This window comes from Artemia sp. Qi Xiang Cuo, chromosome 11 (genome assembly GCF_049724085.1).
Source record: "Artemia sp. Qi Xiang Cuo chromosome 11, ASM4972408v1, whole genome shotgun sequence".
NCBI lineage: Eukaryota > Metazoa > Arthropoda > Branchiopoda > Anostraca > Artemiidae > Artemia > Artemia sp. Qi Xiang Cuo.
Genome location: NC_142804.1, coordinates 53335122 through 53356960, shown reverse-complemented (window position 1 = coordinate 53356960; position 21839 = coordinate 53335122). Strand labels below are relative to the sequence as shown.

Genomic DNA, 21839 nt, shown 5'->3' with positions numbered 1-21839 from the left:
CGTAGGTCCCTGATAAAAATTTAAATAAAGAGAAGTGTTAACCAAGTTTTAAACAAGACCCATGCGTCTAAGATCAAACAAAAGAAATTTCAACTGACAATTTTGTCACAAAACTCCTTTTCCGAGTCAACTGAAACATTTAGCGACACAGTTTTGGTTGAAATTGCTATTGCCGTCATAATTTTGTATATATATATATATAATATATATATATATATATATATATATATATATATATATATATATATATATATATATATATATATATATATATATATATATATATATATATATATATATATATATATATATATATATATATCATATATATATATATATTTGTCAGACTACAAAACCAACTTTCTAATATAGCTTACATTTATAATTAGAAATTGATAATATTACCATTTAGAACTGTGTTACTTTCTTCCTTTCTATGTGGCATAAGACACTATTGACACGCGTAAGGAATATTGGAATTCCTTGAACCCCTATCGAATCCCTTAGAGACGAGAATGCATACAGGAGTCGTCGGCTTTATATATTAGCGATGATTCAAATTAAAAAAAAATTATAAAAAAAATTAGCGATTTTATCGTTATTTACTACATCTTGGACATAGTCCAAAAGTTTTCGTAGCAACGCATCCCCACCCCGAACCTGATATTACCGTTACTTCCCATGAATTTTTAGTAGTTGTTTTGTGAGTTATATTCTTCACTTGTTTTCATAATGTCAAAAATATAAGATGAGGGCAAAATATCTATACCTGAATAGGGGTCGGATGTTTCAAAAAGTGTGCTTTTTTTCTCATTCCATTAAAATTTGCTTAAAATTGTAAATAAAACAAGAACAACACATTCGCTCACGTGGCTGTTAAAATTCAAAAGACACTAGCTCCAAAACCTTCATTTTAGACCTGCAGAAGAAAGAGAATCTCAGAAGCACGGAAACGATAATGTTGCGCAAATTAAACCTTTCAAAGAAAATTTGCTGGGGTGAGGGAGGTGGATGGGGACGGTCCTACAGCTATTTCATCTATACTGCTTTAGTAAAATAGTGCGCCAACTAGTATTTATTATTTATCGGGTCATTATTACCATTTATCTCCTTACGACTATTTTATTTTCATATCCTTTATTACATAACTTTATATTATTATACTTTCTTTGATGCAATTATATAAAAAAAACAAGTTTTTTTTTAACTGAAAGTAAGAAGCGACATTAAAACTTAAAACGAACAGAAATTATTCCGTATATGAAAGGGGTTGTCCCCTCCTCAGCGCCTCGCTCTTTATGCTAAAGTTTTTTATTGTTTTAAAAAATAGATTTGGGAGAAGGAGTCAAACTTTAGCGTAAAGAGCGAGACGTTGAGGAGGGGACAGTCCCTTTCATATACGGAATAATTTCTGTTCGTTTTAAGTTTTAATGTCTATTTTTTTTTGTTTAATTTTTGAATATCTTTGAATTAATGCAGGGTTTCATTTTGGTTCACCTTACATGAACAAGGAGAACGAAATTTGCATATTCATTTTACTTTTTTTTGGCTAAATGGCTTTCTCGAAAGCTATTTAATTTTACTTATGAACGTTTTTATTAGTACTAAATATGCGTAGCTAACGAATTAACTTACATGACGAAATTCTATATTCGTATATTTTATTACGTATATTAGGGGAGTTTATCCCCTAGTCAATACTTCGGCCTTTATGTTAAAGTTCAAATTTGTTTCCAATTCTTTAAGAATGACCTCACAAAGACCGTTAATTAGAATAAATAGCTCTTATAAAAGTACTAAAAAAAAACTTCAGTGTAAAGAGCGAGGTATTGACTAGGGGGCGAACCCATTCATATACGTAATAGTTTCTGTTCGTTTTAATTTTTTCAGTTGAAAAGTTTTCAGTTAAAAGCTTTTTTTTTATTTAATTTCTGACCGTTTTTTTAAATAATGGTGGGAAATCCGGCACCCCCGTCATAGCAATGTCCCTTCCCCCATGAAAGATCCTCCCAAGTAGACTCCGATCCCCCCTCCCGGAAACGTCTGTATACTTCCCAATAACCAATACTATATTTAAACATTGGGTAAAGTTCATAACTTTCAGCCCTCCCCCCGGAGACTTCGGGGGATTAAGTCATCCTAAAAGACATAGTAATCATATTTTCGACCATGCTGAACAAAATCGCTATCTCAAAATTTTGATCGGGTGACTTTGGGGAAAAATGAGCGTGGGAGAAAGCCTAGTTGCCCTCCATTTTTTGGTCACTTAAAAAGGTACTTTTAATTTCCGTTTGAATGAGCCCTCTCGCGTTATTCTAGGACCACTGTGTCGAAACAATAAGCCCTGGAAAAAAAAAACAAAAGAACACGCATCCGTGATGTTTCTTCTTGGCAAAAAATACAAAAATTCCACATTTTCAGGTAGGAGCTTGAAACTTCTACAACATTAGGGTTATCGTATCGCTAAATCTGATAATGTGATTTTCATTAAGGTTTTATGACTTTTAGGGGGTGTTTCTCTTTTTTTCGGAAATAAGGCAAATTTTCTCAGGCGCGTAACTTTTGATGAGTATGACTAAACTTGATGAAATATATATATTTGAAATCAGCACTAAAATCTGATTCTTTTGATGTATCTATTGGTATCAAAATTCCTTATCTCAGAGTTTTGGTTTCCATTGAGCCGGGTCGCTCCTTACTTACAGTTCGTTACCACGAACTGTCTGATTTATTTCCTTTAGTGCTGTATGTTGTTATATATCGTTGTTAGTGTAAAATACTCTGCTTACTTTGTTGTAAATGTGGGTGAAATGAATAAATTAGTTAACGAATTATCATCATAGACCCTCATCTCAAAGGCATTCAAGCAGATGTTTTGTTTTTCGCGCATTAGTTAACTAAATAATTAACTACTTAACTAATTAATGAATTAATTGGTAGATTAATTAACACTAATTAATTACAAATAATAAGAAACAAGAGAGAATAAAAATGACAATTAGGTTTTATAAGGCCAACGAAAATGCCGGATGAAACAAAACAGATATAGGACAACTGCTTCCATTCATCAGTAATATTAGAGAAGGTCTCAAAGAATCAAGTTCACATTTTCCGAGCAAAAATTCGAATGATTCCCGACGGGAACAAGAACGAATTTTCGATCCCCTCAGATCTAAGAGATCCTGTGCTAAAAAAAAACTTTACTTAAAATTAGACAAACGGGACGCAGTTCTGTGGTTATTTTATTTCATTTGAGAGAACATTAGTCGCTAGTCATGCTTCTTAATGAGAGCATAAATTTATTGTTAATCGTTGGATTTTGGGTTTTTGAGTTAGATTTTTGAGCTGTTTTTTCTTAATTCGTTTGATGTTGATTGTGTCGGTTATTTTTTGTGCGTTGTTAGATTTTTTAATTCTTCCAATTTGTTAGATTTTTTTTCTTCCAAATTTGGTTTTTGTTTCATTTTGATCTGCACATTGTTTGTTTTTGTCTTTTTAATTTTTATCTCGTCTATATCATTCGCATTTTTGCTCAGAAAAATGAACTTGATTCCTTGAGACCTTCTCTAATATTATTGAAGAAGGGAAGCAGTTGCCCTACGAAATATCCGTTTTGTTTCATCTGCCATTTTTCTTGGCCTTATAAAACTCCACTCACGCTATTCTTCTCTTTCCATTTTTACTCTATGTGATGGCAGGCTATTGTGGTTGACAAAACTGGCTGATTAGTTAATAAAATTAACAAATTGTTATCATAGTTCTGTATCTCACAGGCACGCGAGTAGACTTTTTGTCTTTCGCATGTTAGCTACATGAATAAATCAGACCTGATTACCTAGATGAAGGAGACCAATATACTGGCTTATAATCTTGATAAATAAGCCCTTTTTCAAATAATTCATAGAAGGTCCTCATCTCCAACTTCATATATTCTGGATTGAATGTTTGGTAGGTGCCATTGGTACTCCAGTCAGCGAGTAGACCCCAGCTTTTGAAACCCTCCATTTGTTCACTCACAGCCTCTTTGGCAAATTTTCGTGCTACCAAAAAGAAAAAAATTAAGCATGAATTTCCTACAGCTTAAATGAAAAATATTTTTTTTAACGTTTTAGGAGGAAATGCCTAACAATAGTCTTAGGTTTTCATATGAGCGACAGTATATCAAGCAGTAAGCTTCAAAGTACCAAAGCCAGTGAAAATTGTTCTCTGAATTGGGTTTAGTAACAACGTAAACACCAAAATATGTCTAATTTTTTCTTAGAAAAATCGGTAATTCAGTTTTAATGAAAGAGACCTCTATATGCAGTTAGGCAGTTGTTGGTAGTAGCGGGTACCAAGTTCAAAACTAAAGAAACGTGGATGAAAAATTAGCAAAATAATTTTTTCTTAGAAAAACCGGTAATTCAGTTGTAATGAAAGAGATCTCTATATGCAGTTAGGCAGTTGTTGGTAGTAGCGGGTACCAAGTTTAAACTGAAGAAACGTGGATGAAAAACCAGCGGAACAATTTTATCTTCGAAAAACCGGTAATTCAGTTGCAATGAAAAAGACCTCTATATGCAGTTAGGCAATTCTTGGTAGTAACGGGTGCCAAGTTTAAAACTGAAGAAACGTGGATGAAAAATCAGCAAAATAATTTTTTCTTAGAAAAGCCGGTAATTCAGTTGTCAAACATTTCGTAGTAACGAACTGTAAGTAAGGAGTGACCCGGCTCAATAGTAACCAAAACTCTAAAAAACAAAATTTTCGATATTAATAGATACATCAAGAGAATCAGCTAATGATGCTGATTCAAAATATATAAAATTTATCAAATTTAGTGTTACACATCATAAGTTAAGCGCCTGAGAAACTTCGCCTGATTTTTAAAAATAGGGGGAAACACCCCTAAAATTCACGGAATCTTAATGAAAATCAAAACCATCAAATTCAGCGTACCAGAAAACCCTGCCAATAGATACATCAAAAGAATCTGATTTTTATGCTCATTTCAAATATATAAGTTTTATCAAGTTTAGTGTTACCTCTCAAAAGTTACAAGCCTGAGACAATTTGCCGTATTTTCGAAAAATGGGGAAAACACCCCTAAAAGTCATAGTATCTTAATGAATCACACCATCAGATTCAGCGTATCAGAGACCTCAATTGTAGAGGTTTCAAGTTCCTATCTGCAAAAACGTGGAATTTTGTAATTTTTTTTTTTGCCAGAAGAAAGATCATGGATGCGTGTTTACTTATTTTTTGTTCTTCTTCCCAGGGGTGATCACATCGACCCAGTGGTCCTAGAATATTGCAAGAGGGAGTTCTAGTGCCCTTTTTAAGTGACCAAAAAAAGAGGGCAACTAGGCCCCCTCTCACGCTTATTTTTTCCCAAAGTCACCCAATAAAAATTTTGAGATTGTCATTTTGTTCGGCATAGTCGAAAAGTCTAATAGCTATGTCTTTGAGGATGACTTCATCCCCCGCAGTCCCCGGGGGAAGGGCTGCAAGTTGTGAGCTTTGCCCATTGTTTACACATAGTATTGGTTATTGGGAAGTATACAGACGTTTTCAGGGGGGGTATTTTTCTGGTGGGGGTCGGGGGAGGATATTACATGGGAGGACCTTTCCACGGAGGAATTTTTCATGGGGGAAGGAAATTTTCCATGAAGGAGGCACCGGATTCCCCAGCATTATTTAAAAAAGATCAGAAATTAAATGAAAAATTAGGCTTTTTCAACTGAAAGTAAGGAGCAACATTAAAACTTAAAACGAACAGAAACTATTATATATGAGGATGTCCCCCCCCCCGCGGCAATACCTAGCTCTTTAGGCTTAATATTTTTTTAGTACTTTCAGAAGAGCTATTTATTCTAACAAAACCCTTTGTGATTCAAGGGTCATTCTTAAAGAATTGGAAAAAAATTTGAACTTTAGCGTAAAGAGCAAGGTATTGACGAGGAGGCAAACACTCTCATATACGTAATAAAAATATGTGAATTTAGAAGTTCGTTACGTAAGTTAATTCGTAAGTTACATATATGTATTACCAATAAAAACGTTCTTAAATAAAATTTAATGTACTAGTGTCCTTTTTAAGTGACCGAAAAAATTTGAGGGCAACCAGGTCTCCTCCCCCACCCCTTTTTCTCAAAATTGTCTGATCAAAATTTTGAGATACCCATTTTGTTCAGAATATTTGAAAGGCCGAATAACTATGCCTTTAGAGATATCATGACCCCCCACAGCCCCTGGGGAAAGTTCTTTAAGTTACAATATTTGCCCATTGTTTACATATAAGTATTTGTTATTGGGAAGTATGCATACATTTTTCGGGTGGGGGAGGAGGCAAATTTTCTGCAGGTGGGTTCCACGGGGATGTTTTTCATGGGGAGGGAAGTTTCCAGGGAGGGAAGCTTCCAAGGAGTGAATTTTCCAGAGGAAATTCTACGCTGAGAGACTTGGCCAGAATTCCTTTACGATATTCTTCTAATGTCCTGCTTTCTCTTTGCCAACTCAGTTTTATGCGTGGAGATATTATGGGTATTGTCCGGGGTAAATCAAACAGTTTGTGGTAACCAGCTGTAAGTAAGGAGTGACTCGGCTCAATAGTAACCGAAACTCTAAAAAACAAAATTTTCGATACTAATAGATATATCAAGAGAATCAACTTATGATGCTGATTCAAAATATATAAAATTTATCAATTTTAGTGTTAGGCTACACATCAAAAGTTAAGAGCCTAAGAAAATTCGCCTGATTTTTGAAACAGGGTGGAAACGCCCCTAAAATTCAAGGAATCTTAATGAAAATCACACCATCACATTCAGCGTACCAGAAAACCCTACTGTAAAGGTTTCAAGCTCCTATATACGAAAATGTGGAATTTGGCTATTTTCCCAGAAGACAAATAACGGATGCTTGTTTATTATTTTTTTTTTTTCAGAGGTGATTGAATCGAAATAATGTTCTTCCCCATGCCCATTTTTTCCCCAAAGTTATCTGATCAAAGTTATGAGATAGTCATTTTGTTCAATATAGTTGAAAGATCAAATAATTAAGTTTTTAGGGTAAAATGACCCCCCAGAGTCCGTGGGGAGAGGCCTATAAGTTATGAAATGTGCCCATTGTTTACGTATAGTACTTGTTATTGAGAACTATACAGACATTTTTTGGAGGGAGGGGGTGCGCTTGGGGTGGATTTCCATAGGGAAGATCTTCTTTGGGGAGGGAACTTTCTGGGGGTGAATTTTCCAGAGGAAATGTTTCACTGGGGGAATTTGACAAATCCTATACGAAATTCTTTTTAACTGTCTTATATTCTTTTTAAATCAAGTTTGCATGTGGAGATGTTCCGCGAGAATTTTCCAGGGGGTTCTTTTCCACTTGTTTTGTTTTTCGGAAAAAATTTCAACGGAAGGGGGTATATCCAGAGTGATCGAGAAACCGATTAGAAATTAAAGTCTTTTAAAAAAAATGAAATTATTTTAAGAAGGATTGTTCATAGTGAATCGTCTGCAAGACATTTTACGCGGGGGGGGGGGGATTTTCAGCGAGGAAGGAACTGTCTCGAAGGAACTGTTTATAAAATATGTGAAACAGTTGACACCGAGTGAAATAAACTGATTAGAAATATTTTTAAGGACCATGGATGAAAAAACCTCGACTTAGACCCAGACTAGAGAAATATTTTTGGGGGTCCGTGGATGAAAAACCATAATTGCCTTCAAAATAGGTTAGATTCATGGAAGACGGGAAAGATTTTTAAAGTAATAAATTTCACTAAAGACGGCCTTACTTCGAGCAGCCGCCCTGGGGATTAGCCACCACAAATATGACTCAGAACACACCAACATTATCTGATAAGTTCAGAAAGATGACCATTAAAAAAAATGTGACTGTGATGGGACGTGCTCTGTTCAATACGATTCTGAAACTCATATTCAGAGAAAATCAAGATTCAGGAGCTTCTGAGTTCAATACGATCCAAGGAAAATCAGAATTCTGAAACTTGATATCACAGTAGTGAACTGCAGAAACCTCTCGAAATGAATTTTCAAAAAATCGCCATCTAAAAAAAGTAAACAACCAAACCAATTATTTTCATTTTTTTAGGCTCGTAAAAGATTATTAACAAAAAAATTTATACAAAAGGTTCCATATTATCTTCGAGCATTAAACCACTGAGCATGTAGTATTTCCGTGGCGTTTTGCAAAAAGGTCCTAAGTCCACTTTTCCTAATTTTACAGGAGAGCAAAATTAAAATAAAAATGCACAATGAAAAAAAAATTCTCACAAATCAGATTTTAAGAAAGTTGAAACATTAAAGACTAATTCCTAGTTAATTTTACGATCAGAATTCACTGGAAATGTCCAAATTGCTGAATTGTTCGTTACTCACGCTGTTTTTACGCTCTTAGGCTCCTTAGGCACTCGTTACTTACGCTCTTTTTTACGCCCTTTGAGAACAATTTATAACTCGGTCAGAATTAAAGATAAATGCATTTTGATTAGACTAACCGATAGATCTCTTCGAGATCTTTCGAACGATATGGTTAACTTATTTTTGGAAAAAAGTGGATTTATGCCCTTTTTGTAAAACGACAGGGATTTATCATCGTTGCTCAACGAAAAAAAGGAATTGGGGATGGTTACTGGGTAATACAGCTTTTTAACGCTCAAAACTTGAAACAAAATCTGACTCAAAATAAAATTTGACGCCCCAAAACGAAAACTTTTTTTGTTTTAAGCAAAGGACCAGCTGAGTCCTCCATTCCTTCTTATATAAACTGCTTGGTATAGACAAAAAACACATTTTTTCTTAAAATCACCCACAGGCAGTTCTGTGTTTGGTTACGGTAAGCTAAAGGCACTGTATATAAATAATAGACGGTATGATCTTTCCCTATCTCAACCATTATAAGAACCCGGACCGAGATAAAAGTGCTCCGGAGAACATTTAAACTAATATAAACATAAGCGACATTCGATTTTTTCACGGGTCGACAAGTCAGATTTCTCTTTAACACGAAACTTGGCTTCAACGTTGTAACACTAAATTTTAAAGAATCTACTTTTAAATTAATTTATTCCAATACATATATAAAAATCGGTAATTAGCAGTGCAATGTTATTATTAGATGTTTTTAGGAATTACAAGTAGGTTTCAAAGTCTCGAGTTGGTTTCAAAGGCATTTTGAGAAAGATTTTGCCAAAATACGTGTTTCAAGGTAATTGGACCGCTGATGGCAGATCAAATGAGAGGAGCTGTTTGTACGCGCAACATTATATATATATATATATATATATATATATATATATATATATATATATATATATATATATATATATATATATATATATATATATATGCTTCGCATTGATATTTCAGTTCCAAAGTTGTATCAATTTTTTCTCAAAGGAAAATTATGTGGTGGACATGAATGCAGACTTGCAGCTAAATTAAATATAGTTACTTCATTTGTTCACATATATTTATTGATATTGGTTTGATTTCTGTTGTCTGTAGTACTGATGAGCTCATTAAGGAGATAATCAAACACAAATTTTAAAAATTTCGCCTCTTTGTTCAAAAAAAGAGATAATCAAATATTTAAACTACTAAAACTAAAATAATTATTTGCTAGTTTATTTTCCTTGATAGGTATGTCTCTCGATTTCCTGATTCTTAAATTTTACTTCATGATATGCACGTGTTCGCAAAAAAAATCCGGCTCGCCAACTTTCTTTCAGCTTTTGCAATTACGAATAATACAAATTTGCACCATTTTTCAGTGACTGACAAATACATACTGACCCGCTAATGTCAGAGTAAATGGGAGGAGATGTTTGTACGCGCCGAGAATGAAGTGCCAAAAATCATCAGCCGTGATCTTACTGTTATATTATCTATATACAGTGGCTAAAGGGGTGTGAGTAGTAACCTCGCCAGCACAGCTTGATTCCGGAGGATGGAAAAAGCCACAGTCTCAAGGCCCTTTTAAGGGTTACCATCATTTTTATGGAAGGTAAATACTAGATGGTTGATTGTTTCGATATTATGAAGCACTGGTGCGTCTATATAATTCTCGTAAATGAGCCACTAAGCTTAACAGTGGTAATTTTCTAACTGCTAAGACTATTGGCATAACACTAAGGAAACAATAGCTTCAAGAAAATCTAAGTAAAAACAAAACAGAATAACATAAATGAAAATATGCTTATATTTAACTTACATTTTTCGCGAATTTCCACAGGTTCTAACCCTGACAATTTTGAAGTAATGGCTTTTAGCTCAATAGGCAAACCGTGGCAGTCCCAGCCAGGTCGATATTCAACCCGGTGACCTCTCATGCATTTATACCTTACTATGCAGTCTTTTGTGATCTTATTAACGGCATGTCCCAAGTGTAATCGGCCATTAGCATAAGGCGGTCCATCATGAAGAATAAATGCTTTTTCTATAGATCTTTCAGCTAGCTGCCATTTGTACATACCTTCGAAATCTGCCTCCTAGAAAAGAGAACGTCAACTAAAGTTAATTATCTCGCCTTAAGGCTTTATTACGCCTTCCAATTGTTAACTAGCAACGTTTGCTAGCAATATTCTACTAGCTCGTGGAAACAGAAGTTTTAGCTAAAAAAAGCTGTTAGCTAACAATTATCAGAAACATATTAATTAAACAATTCAAAAAAAAATACATGCTTGAAAAAAAAATCTAGAAAGTTTGCAACTGAATATTTTCTGGTTATATCCAAACAGTTGCAAAGTCTCTGTTCAAACTTTTCCGGTCAGCTCTCAGATTAAAATGCATTTTGAGTACACTTCTGTTCGGTTGATCAGTCGATTGCCCTTAGGCTGTAGACATGTGACGTCACACAGGTGTACCTCGCAGGAATAGCCTCCCGGATAGCAATAAGGGCTCTGAATCGGTTTCATCATTTAAACCCCGGGTCAAAGAGTTTCTACTCAGTCGGGATCAGGGTTGCCCCCCCCCTAGTGCTTTATCACTATTTCTAGTGATTTTTATGTTGCCTAGTAATTTTTCTTCCAGCTAGTGATTTATAGCGATTTTTGTTCCAAAAATGGTTATTTTTTCCTAAATCTAGCGATTTTTCAAAATATGGCGTTTAGATTCATGATTGAATAGAATAAAACATACAAGAATCTAATTAATAAAACAAAACGCAAAATAGTTACTCACTATAATTTCTGATATGTTTCTGATTAGTATTTATGCAAATATACCATCATTGAAACTTCTGATTTCTCACCATACGTCGATATCCGATATAGAACTCAGAGTGTTATCATCAAGATAATAGGCAAACCTACTCAATCGCAAAGTCGCAACAAAGTTCTATACTTCCAATTTCACAACATTCGCTCAGGTCGAATTTTTGTCCTCATATTTATGTTTTTTTTTCTCTATAACCTATCAGTTCTAAATTTTTTTCATACGTCTATAAAGGTTTTTTGTATCCCCCCCCGAAAAAATACCCTCCCCAAACAAAAATCCTGGATAAGCTTTCGATTTAAACGCATTGATTTTTTTTTTTTACCCGAATTTGACAGCAGATCCCACAACCAAAAAAGCTATAATATTGAATTTGAACAGCAAATCTTAAGAAGAATCTATGTGGTTCTTTAAGTGTGTTTTGAGGAAGAATAACATCATGAACATTATTACATTTAGAATGGTTTATTTTGTTGATTACATTTGGAATAAGGGAGGGGCTAATCTAACCTGTGTCATAAGTAATTATCCTTTAGCTCAGTATGAAGGACGCCAGCCCGTTTACAAGGCAAATAGCTTTATTCAAACCAAATAAGAATTCATTTCTCTTTTTTATTCATCATAGTACCCAAATACAGGTTATGATTTGGATTGATTTGGAAGGAGGGAAAGACTTGGTATCTCCAAATCCTCTTCTACGCACTATTGAGGAGACTAAGAAAGGAGAGGATAACGTGGTGTCTTTTAACTGTATTATACATGAATAGTATAAGACAAGCACAATAACAAGTATAATAATAGTATAGTAAAAGGACAAATCTAGTCGTCGCAAGTTCTGTATAAGCTTCCTAAGGCGTAGCACTTATGACGTTATTTCATCAGTTGAACGGGCTTTATTATCACTTTAGTACAAATATAAATTTTAAAAAGTGTAGATAATCTCTCATTTAAGTTTATTAGCAGAAGGCAAGGCCATGATTTTTGTTCAGGGGGGGGGGTATTGTTGTTTGGAGAAAAAACTTTACAAAACGCATTAAAAATATGTTTATATGCATTTTGTTACTTTTTTATGAGTCGGACCAAATTTTTTTTTTTTTGGGGGGGGGGGGGGGGTTCAACCCTGGAAATCCCCCCTGGATACGGCGTTGGTAGGAGGTTAAAGATTTATGTTCTCTAAAAATAATTTAGTAGACACAAAAATCGCGGCAAAATGAATAAATTGGGACAGCTACCACAAGAAAAGCCATATAAACAGGAGAGAGGGGGGGGATAAGGCTCATCATGTCTGGTTGTCTCATAGATTTAATGAGTATTATACCATTACCACAATATCCTACCATTTTCACACATGAAAAACCTGAGCCCAAAATTACCAGCCATGACGAAATTTCCAAGGACAATAATAAGAAAAATCAAGAAAGCCAGTCTAAGGCCAGCAGAATTCACAGGCCAGAGATAAGATATAATGGTAAACAGACATAACAAAAACCTTTATATTGACTCGGTTTATGATGGTTTTTCGAATAATGAACTTTTCATCAAAACAAGTAATTTAGTCGCACAAACCCCTCAGTTAGAATCAATTAAGAATAACAGGCAGACGATTTGCTGCAACAAATGTGAATAAGTGGGTTATTTCCTCACAGAATTAGTAAATATTTTGTGAATAAATGAGTTTTTTTGTGCAAACGAAGTTGTCTATGCTGAGGGCTAAGGACAATACATAATCTTTTTGTTTCTTTTCGTTTGGTTATCAGTTGCTTTCTGGTTTTAATCGGAGCAGCTCAGTCAAGGCCGTATCCGGGGGAGGGGTACCGGGTTTGACGGCATCAAGAACACCTTTGGTAGATTTGACAAATTTAATCTGTAAGAAACGGGGGTTATCGGTAAGTGGAAATGTTAGTAAGGTTCTTATTTCAACTTTGAAATATGCCGCTTATAAGGCTTGGAGCTGGGGATTCCATCTTTCATAAATTTCAGTAAGGTACCGAATCCTTCCAAGATTTTTTTGTTGCAGTTTCTCTCTAGAAAAGTGAAAACTTTGACAGAAGCAGTTTTAAGGGGGGGGGGTAGAGGAGGCACTTGTCAAGAGCGCAGAAACTTCAGGGGCGCAAAATTTCAAATAAAAAATCTAACAGTTATAATCATTTTGTAACTTTTGAAAAGTAGAGGGAGCAGTTCGCAGTAAGTACAAGCAAATTGAATCCGAAATTTTCATTTTTCCCAGATAACTGGATTCCCGATTCGTCATTCCAGGGATAGTTAATAACTTTGCAAAGGGTAAAGTAAGAAGTGTCAGATTAAAATGAATGGAAAATTTTGCTAATAAACAAGAATAATGTTAAAATTTGGCCTGAAAATTTTTCGGAGACAGGGGGGGGGGGGCGCTAATCAATATTTTGCCACGAGTGCAGGAGAGGCCAGTACAACCCCTGAACTTTGATAAATATATTCTAGGGAGTCGAGGTCACGAAAATCAGAATTATTTCCCCGTATATCCTGTATATTTCATTAAAAAACACTTTAGAGAACTTTCAAGACTAAAGACAATCTAGAAAAAAGGGCGAACAGTCTACGTACTCTATTTGAGACAAGCTGATTATAAACACTCACATCATGATGGGATGTGTTTATTTCGAATTAAACGGAGCTTCCTGGATTCGACAGGAGTAATTTTACTGTCAGGGCCGAATCCAGGATTTTGTTCGGGAGGGGGGGGTGTATTTTTTCAGAGGGGAGGATTTGCAAAAGAAAACTTTATAAAACGCATCAAAAAATGTTTTTATGTATTTTTACAAGTCGGACAAACATCTCGAGAGGTGAGGGTCAAACCCCAAAACCAAGGCCGTACCAAGGATTTTTTTTCGGAGGGGGTTTTACTCAAAAAAAAGTTCGGGGGGGGGGGGGTACACAAAAAAACTCAAAAGACGTATGCAAAATTTGTTTATATCCATTTTTGTTCCGTTTTTACGAGTCAGACAAACATTTCGGGGGGGGGGGGGTTTCAAACCCCCCTAACCCCTCTGGGTACGGCCTTGACCCTAACCCCTCCCCTGAATACAGCCACTAATTGTCCCCCCCACCCCCTACCCACCACCAAAAAACTTCTATGACTATAAATGAAATTAAGGAGCATGAACATGAAAGACAAGGTTAAATGGTTTATTTACAAATTGTAGCGGTTGACTTTACCAAAGGATCGTTTTAATATCAGAAACTAATTAGACGGCGCTGGTAAGTATTTGAAATAGCAAACGTTATTTCATTTTTCAAGACTAATTAATCCTAACTAGCAAAAAAAAACTTAAAAGAAAATAAAATGAAATAATAATAGTAATAATAATAATAAGGAAAATAATAAAACCAAAGATAAAATAATGCAGTATTCACCTTAGCTGTCATATGGTCGTTTTTCATTAGGTCTTCTGGGGAGATATAAAGAGGAAAAGCTGTTTTTGGTAGATTTACAGTATTAGTGTACTCTCCAACTTCTTTTTTTTTTTTATTCTTTTTTCAGCACCATGGACTTGTGGCAAAAGATCTCTGAAAGAGAATATTTAACATTCACTTAGGCATAACTACAAAAGCTTGATAACATATTTTTCTTAGGAAAGAAAAGATTCTTATAGCCAGATCCTTTCTAAAATGCCCTAAAATTGACAATTCCATCAAAGTTGCTCTTTAATTCACTCCTGCAATGTTAGAGATCAACCAAGTAAGAAAAGAGGTAAATTGAAAGTCATTGAAAGTGATTTGAAAGTCAGTAAGAAAATACCTCCTCAACCTCCTCTCCCATCTAACATACTCAATTATCCAACTTCATGTGGAAGTTCTGATAAGACAAATAAAGGAATACCTCTTCGCGCTGAAGAAAGTAGCCTAATTCTAAATGGTATTCATACATGTACCCTACTCGTCAAAGCCATGCTTAATCGAACTCGTTGAAAAGTTAAAAAACAGGAATGAAATGAAAAACCTCCAAAAGAAAAAATAGATAACTTCTTGTTGGATGGCCCCATGTGAGAAAGGGAATGTAATTGAGCTCAAAAGCAGTAATGAAAATTTACTTTTAATAAAAATAAGAAAAAAGAACTACTATACTTATGTTCGTTGTTTCTTCATCTTTCTTAAGGACAGAAAGAGTCGAGAGGTTTTTGATAGACGAGTTAGAAGCTTGATAGAGCTCAGTTTCTTCCAAGAGTATGGAAACTGGAGCACAGTTTCTTGTGTGTTTCCTAGCCCAGAAATACACGATAAACCCCTAAAACAAGCAATTGGTCAAATCTTAAAACTAAAAAGGAGAAAAATGACTGAAGATCAACCAATCAAAAGATAAGTAAAGGCGCTGGCAATTAAATTTTACCAAGTCAGATAATATAGTCTGCGGGATATAATGCGGCAAAAAATACTTCTGGAACCTAATATATAAAGAAAAAATTGCGTCGGGGCAAGTACCTCCCCCCCCCTCCACAGAAAATTAGATACAAAAGGGGCCAAAACTTTTTCCCCCGTTTGACAGGTTCCCCCTAAAAAAAGGGATCCAAACAGCCAAAGAAAAGCAAAAAAAACTTTTCTAACCACTTCATATAGAAGGGAGGCGTACGCTCCTCATAAGGGACTCATTTGATTGAAAATTGAAAGTTAAAGTGCCTTTTTTCAGAGCCAAAGTTATTGGAGGGCAACCAGCCTCCCTCCCATGCCCTTTTCTGCTACCCATCCGTTACTAGCACAAAATTGGATAAATTCTTTGAAATGCCCATTTTACTTAGAAATGTCGCACGATAAAGTACGTATACCTGCAAGGCCGACGTCACCACTAGGCCCCAGGGCCAAGTCTCCCTAACTTACCGAACTTTCCTATTGTTTACAGATAGGTTTCAGTATTAAAGATGGCCTTGCTTGGTCTTGGTGTTCCGATCAGCCAGGAGCTCTTAAGTGCCGTTCACTATGCCAAGCTTCTCTGAGTTTCCCAAGGGTATATTTTGGAAACGAAAGCCGCATCTGAATAAATAAAAAGACACTACGTGCACCCGATATTTCAAATTACCCACAATATCATGGGAATAGTATGGGGGGATCGATTTGGCTTTCAGAGAGTGCTGGGGGGGGGGGGTAAGTTACGAAACTATAAGACCCTATGTGTATCTAAGTCGTTAATATAGTCTCTGCATTATCTCGGGAACATCTTGGAGAATAGAATTGAAACTTCCAGGTAATCTAGAGGGGACAAGGGTACTTCAGATTTGTATTGAAGGGGGGGGACTAAAAGTATTAAGTATCAGTCTCAGCAAAAGCTTCTTTTACTCTAAGCCCCTGTCGTAATTATTCACGTCTAAGCAGCAAGGTAAACCAAAACACATTGTGTGGTACCAGGCTATCAAAATAGCGTATCAGCACCATCTCGTGAATGGCTTGGGGTACAAAGCTGAAACTTCCAGGGAGTGTTAAGGAGCAAAGTAGACCTCAAATTTTGGCACTTGAGGAAAGGGCAGAGGAGGGCTTAAATAGGTTTTTCTTCAATTGACTTGATTTTTTTTTGCACAAGTCCCTAAGGGGCTTAAAAAAAAAAATATGAAGAAAAAAATCATTTAAATATTTAATAAACCAAAACAAGGGTGATTTTCAGACAATGACAAAGGAACGAACGAAAAGCAAATATTTCGGCCAAGACCTAAGGAGTGTCTTCAGCGCTATAAAAAAGAGTGGCGGAAAAAAAAGTTAAGCATAAAATGAAAACTAATCTTTGAAGTTAACTGTATTGAGGCAGAGAAATGACTTTTAGAGCCTTTTCTATGCACATCCATCAATTGAAGCACAAATTTGGAAATTAGCTCCTCTATGAGCGCCCCTACAATCACTGAAAATAGCCCTGTCATAGGTGTTAAAGAGGAATTTAAACAATTTTCCTTAACTGCCGACAATAAATAACCCGAAAATATGTTAAGATATATCTGATTGAAAAAATATTCATGAAAATATCGAAAAATAAATTAAAGATTGCCAGAAAGTATTCGGGTTCTCCTCCAAGAACCTTGATCAACGGAAAAATGAAAAAACCTAGAGCAAATAAAATAACGTACAGGCCCGAAAGAGTTAGTAATATCCTCTGATAGGAGATTTCAGCACATGTATATTATCTGCTTCACTTTGACTAGAATTGTGTGTAGTGTTTGGTCATCATTAGGAGTGTGTTTATAACTATTGCAAAACAGCAATGATAATTTTTCAGATGTGGTGTTACCTCTTTTTTTCATTTTCATTTGTTCATTTTGTCCAGTTTTTCTTCGTTGATAAAGAGTTTTCTAAGGACATGAAACTGAAATATTTGGAAATTTTTAGTTTGTTTTGACTGTCTTGATTAGAAGTATGAACCCTCACTTATTTATTTGTATACTTACGTCTAGTCTATAAATGGAACCGCAGCGGGGCTAAGCTAATTTTTTTTTCAAGAACATGTTTTATTTACTTTTTTAACCAGAAATTTATTTTCGATAATTATAATAATTATCATGCATTTATCCTTCTTACACAAATGACTTTCTTCCATCTTCACTGCTGCTTATGATTTCCTTCCTTGCAAAATTTGATTAAAAAAAAAAACTTTTGTCAGTCTGGCTGACTTAATTGTCTAAAGTGAAAAATTGTTAAATAAAAAAAAAAAAAAGTCCACGTAACTGACAAGGTGATAGTCGGATTATATATCCCCCAACGAGTAACGTTGGTTTGTTTTTGTAGCAAAAGTTTTTTTCATGATTTTTTTTCTCAATATATCCAATAAATGAAATCCTCGGTACTTTAAAGATTTAAAAAAGATCAGGCAATATTTTGAGTGGTGGGAAATATTAAATTACTTTTTTTCAATACAGTATAAAAAGTTGTATGAGAACAACTTCACTAAGCAACTTCTTTTTTCTTTTGTTTGGGTAAAAAAACCCATTCAAAATTAATACTGCTGAAAAAACTGTGATCACATGCTCCTACCGGAAAGGAGAAGAATAATTGGGAATGAAAACTGTGGTATAAACGGTAGAGACCCTTTCGATTGCATCTTTATTTGGCGAAATTTTTCATATGCTATCTTTCTTAGCAGCCCTATGTATCCGGATTAAATAGATAGAAGAAAATTAGCAACCGAACAAAATTCCCCACCAATTCACTGAGGTAGAGCAAGGAAGAAAAGCATTTTTGAGATATAGAATGGCTACTTGGTAACACCTATTCAAACATATAAACTCATATTTTGAAGGACAGACCAACTCATTAGCTTATATTTTGAATTGACAGAATTGAATTGAAGTTTGAATTGAAGTTTAGCTTGTTTGTGTTGGAGATGTAGCTCATCCTGAGCAATAAAATCCTTGCAGAATTTGAGGACCGTTTCAAGTTCGTTGACGACTTGTCTTCGCTTCTCAAATACATAGTAGAAAACGCAGTAGCATAACAGCAGCTTGAACCAACACTTTTTTCGGACTTCGTTAACCAGTGTAAATCCAAAGCCTGCAACTGAACGAGCAGAAATCGAAAGTTCTACGTTTCAACCCGCTCAAGCGAGATATTACAATACCAGATGTTCCCTTTCCAACTGTTTCGTCCGCGACAATACTAGGCGTGACTTTTACAAGCGATTGCTCGTTTAAACTGCACGTAGGCAATATCGTATGCAAAGGACACTATTCAATCCAAAGTTTAACGAGTATACGAAGGCTGGGTTTCTCAGATCGTCAGCTCTTACTGGCTTACACGACATACATCAGGCCAACCCTTGAATATTGTTGTCCTGTCTGGTGTCCCCAAGCACAAAACACTGCCTACATGTCAGAGGAACTAGAAGAAGTTCAAAAACGTGCTACTAAAACAATTCTTGGACCCAGGTATGACAGTTACGAGCATGCCCTTGTGGTTATGAGCTTGCCCACTTTGTTCACCCGAAGACACGATTTGATAATGAGATTCGGGAAATCACTCATGTCAAACAAGAAACATCGCTCAATTCTTCCTCCAACCGCACCGACCCCCAAACTCACCAGGCATCAGAACAGACTAGAACCTGTCGTACCAAATTTTGTTGGTGTATTAAATAAGTGATTTTTTTTTCTTAAATGATTTTAAAAATAGCATAATTTAGCGTTCAGTTTTGTTTGCTACGAAAGCTATTTGATTAAACGAATATTTAAGTATTAAAAATTCATCAACTAGATTTCTACAATTCTGGATCAGCAGAAGATCGCCAGTAGCATATGCGGTGCATGTCAACCCGACTCCCAAATAAAACACCTAAACTGGCAGGATTCGCATTTAAGAATACTCGGCAACAAAAAAGCTTATTGACGACAAACGAGGAATGATGGTTGAAAACTGTCCCTTCCATTTTAGCACCCAAACTTTAGCACCACAACATAAGTAAAATACATCAAGATCGTTTTTTCGACTCCAGATAAACCAAGGTGATGTATGGCAGTGGTACAACTTTATCAAACACTCAAGGGATATCCACTCTTAGCGAATAACGTGAATCTTTGGATTTAAATGTAACTTTTATAAGGTTTTACTGGCGAACACATTATTGATCAATAATAGCGAGAGCAGAGCTGTTTATCAACGACTGTAGATCAATACTTTTCGCAAGAACACGAATTTTTTTAACTGATGGAAATAAACGGAAATAAATTTCAAAGTCAACTGAACATTGTATTATTATTTTCTATTAAACTCGTGTTTACTTGTGTAGTTTTCACTGTTTAAACAAGTTTTCATTCTTTCATCGAATACCGAAAATTTCACTTTTGCAAAATAAAATTTAACCAGTGCCTTTTGGGAATGGGTAGATAATTCAGACCGAACGAACCTTCTCATATATCACTTTAGGTAGGAGACGGTAAGGGAACAACTTTTGCAGCAAATTCATTTTCTTTTTTCTGTTCTAAAGTTGTAAGAACAAATTATATTTTCTCTATGATAATCTGCCTTGAAATTTCCCATTTAATTAAACCAACAAGTTTGACAACCAAAGATTTCAATTGCGGGTCATTTTCATCCACACTGTGTATCAACAGAACCTTTGATGGTCACTAGAACAAAATTGCTGATCAATAATGTCTTGTCAGAATAGATTGCTGATTAACAATGTCGCAGGAAAAGGCCTACAAGGCACGTGAAAATACAGAGATCCTGAGAGCTGTTAAAATCAATGCGGAAACCAACTAGCATAGACGTTAAATCGCGCTTTAAATTAATTGTTGGTAGCGATGACGGCTCAAATATTTTGCATATAAAACACGACACAAAACATAAAACACCGGTAGATGCTGCAGCTTTCTGGACGTTTTCTTCATTAATATAGCCGATGATAGAGCATGGAATGCCAGGATTACCTTCTTCATCGCCAACTAAATGTCATCCAATCAAACTGGTAAAGCCTCAGCAGGCCGTATATGGCTTGATAAGTATAAGTATTACACGAAATATTGTTTGGAGTACGCTTTAAACTGTTCACTACATTCCCCCGAGAGGTTTTATCGCTTGGTCTAGCCCACGTATTCCAGCCAGCATGGCACAAACTACTTTAGCAATCTACCTCAGATTTCTGTTTAATCTTAAAAACGCTACCACAGGGAGGAATGCGTCAACCCCAGTTACTTTTACGTCTAATTAGTAAAAATTAACGCTATCTTCTACCAAGGTCACATCCAGGGGGGGGGGCTTTGAACCCCCCCCCCTAAATTTTTGTCCGACTCGTAAAAATATTTAAAAAATGAATATAAACAATTTTTTTAAGCGGTTAAAAACAAAAATTGCACCCTCCCCGAAAAAATTCTTTTATAACCCCCCCCCCAAAAAAAAATACTTTTGTACCCACCCCCCCCCTCCCGACAAAAAAAAATCCTGGATACGACCCTTTCTTCTGTATTAAAATATGTGGTTGAGATCAAGACAAATTGCAGTCTGTGATATATAAAATACGAGGAACTTCAGCCTAATTATTTTTTTTTTTTTTAGTTTGCAGAAAAAAACTGTCGTTTTGGAACCCCCCATTATCCGGGCTAATTTACGGATGAAGTATGACACGTTACCGAAAAACATACTTTTATGCAAAGCCGCCCAGACAAAAAAAAGCAGGACGCCCTCAAATGAGTGCAAAGGTCACATGAAACAATTTAATGGAAGTAAAGCTCCGTGTGGAGGAACAGCGTCCGCAGCTCTGTTTTCCTCGAACGGCATGATGATGTAGTCAGTTGCCAGTATTGGAACTAGGAATAGTATACTGCATAATTCATTCAATGACATGCTATGAGAAAGAAACACGACTACAAATTAACTTTAGCCACAGCTTCTTTTGAAACATCAGTAATGTCTCACATTCCCAATAATCAATCATCGCTGAACTATCTTCAAGGAAATCAACCAAAAGCATACCCCTAACATCCTGTAAAAACAAGCACGATTATCTTTTTCAGGAGATTTTCAGTAGCAGTATATGATTTTAGAATAAATCGGGCATAAATGAAAAGAACATATACTTCTCTGTCGCATCAGAATGGGTAAGGAATATGAAATTCTCAAATACAGTAAGTGGTTGTAACCATACAATTGACCCCTCCGAGCCGAAACATAATTTAAGCCCAG

General features: G+C 35.5%; 1 protein-coding gene across 1 annotated transcript in view; it reads right to left on the bottom strand.

Moving 5' to 3' along the window:
• The window catches only part of LOC148947138 (uncharacterized), a 71163-nt gene extending 49536 nt beyond the window's left edge, over window positions 1-21627 (bottom strand). Inside the window, exons 1-5 of the mRNA XM_089096518.1 lie at window positions 21573-21627; window positions 20361-20602; window positions 18776-18886; window positions 10216-10492; window positions 3836-4040 (exon numbers count right to left, since the gene is read on the bottom strand). Coding sequence (XP_088952644.1) covers window positions 3836-4040; window positions 10216-10492; window positions 18776-18886; window positions 20361-20602; window positions 21573-21627 — 890 coding nt within the window. The remainder of the gene's footprint in view (window positions 1-3835; window positions 4041-10215; window positions 10493-18775; window positions 18887-20360; window positions 20603-21572) is intronic.
• Between the last annotated feature and the right edge of the window lie 212 nt (window positions 21628-21839).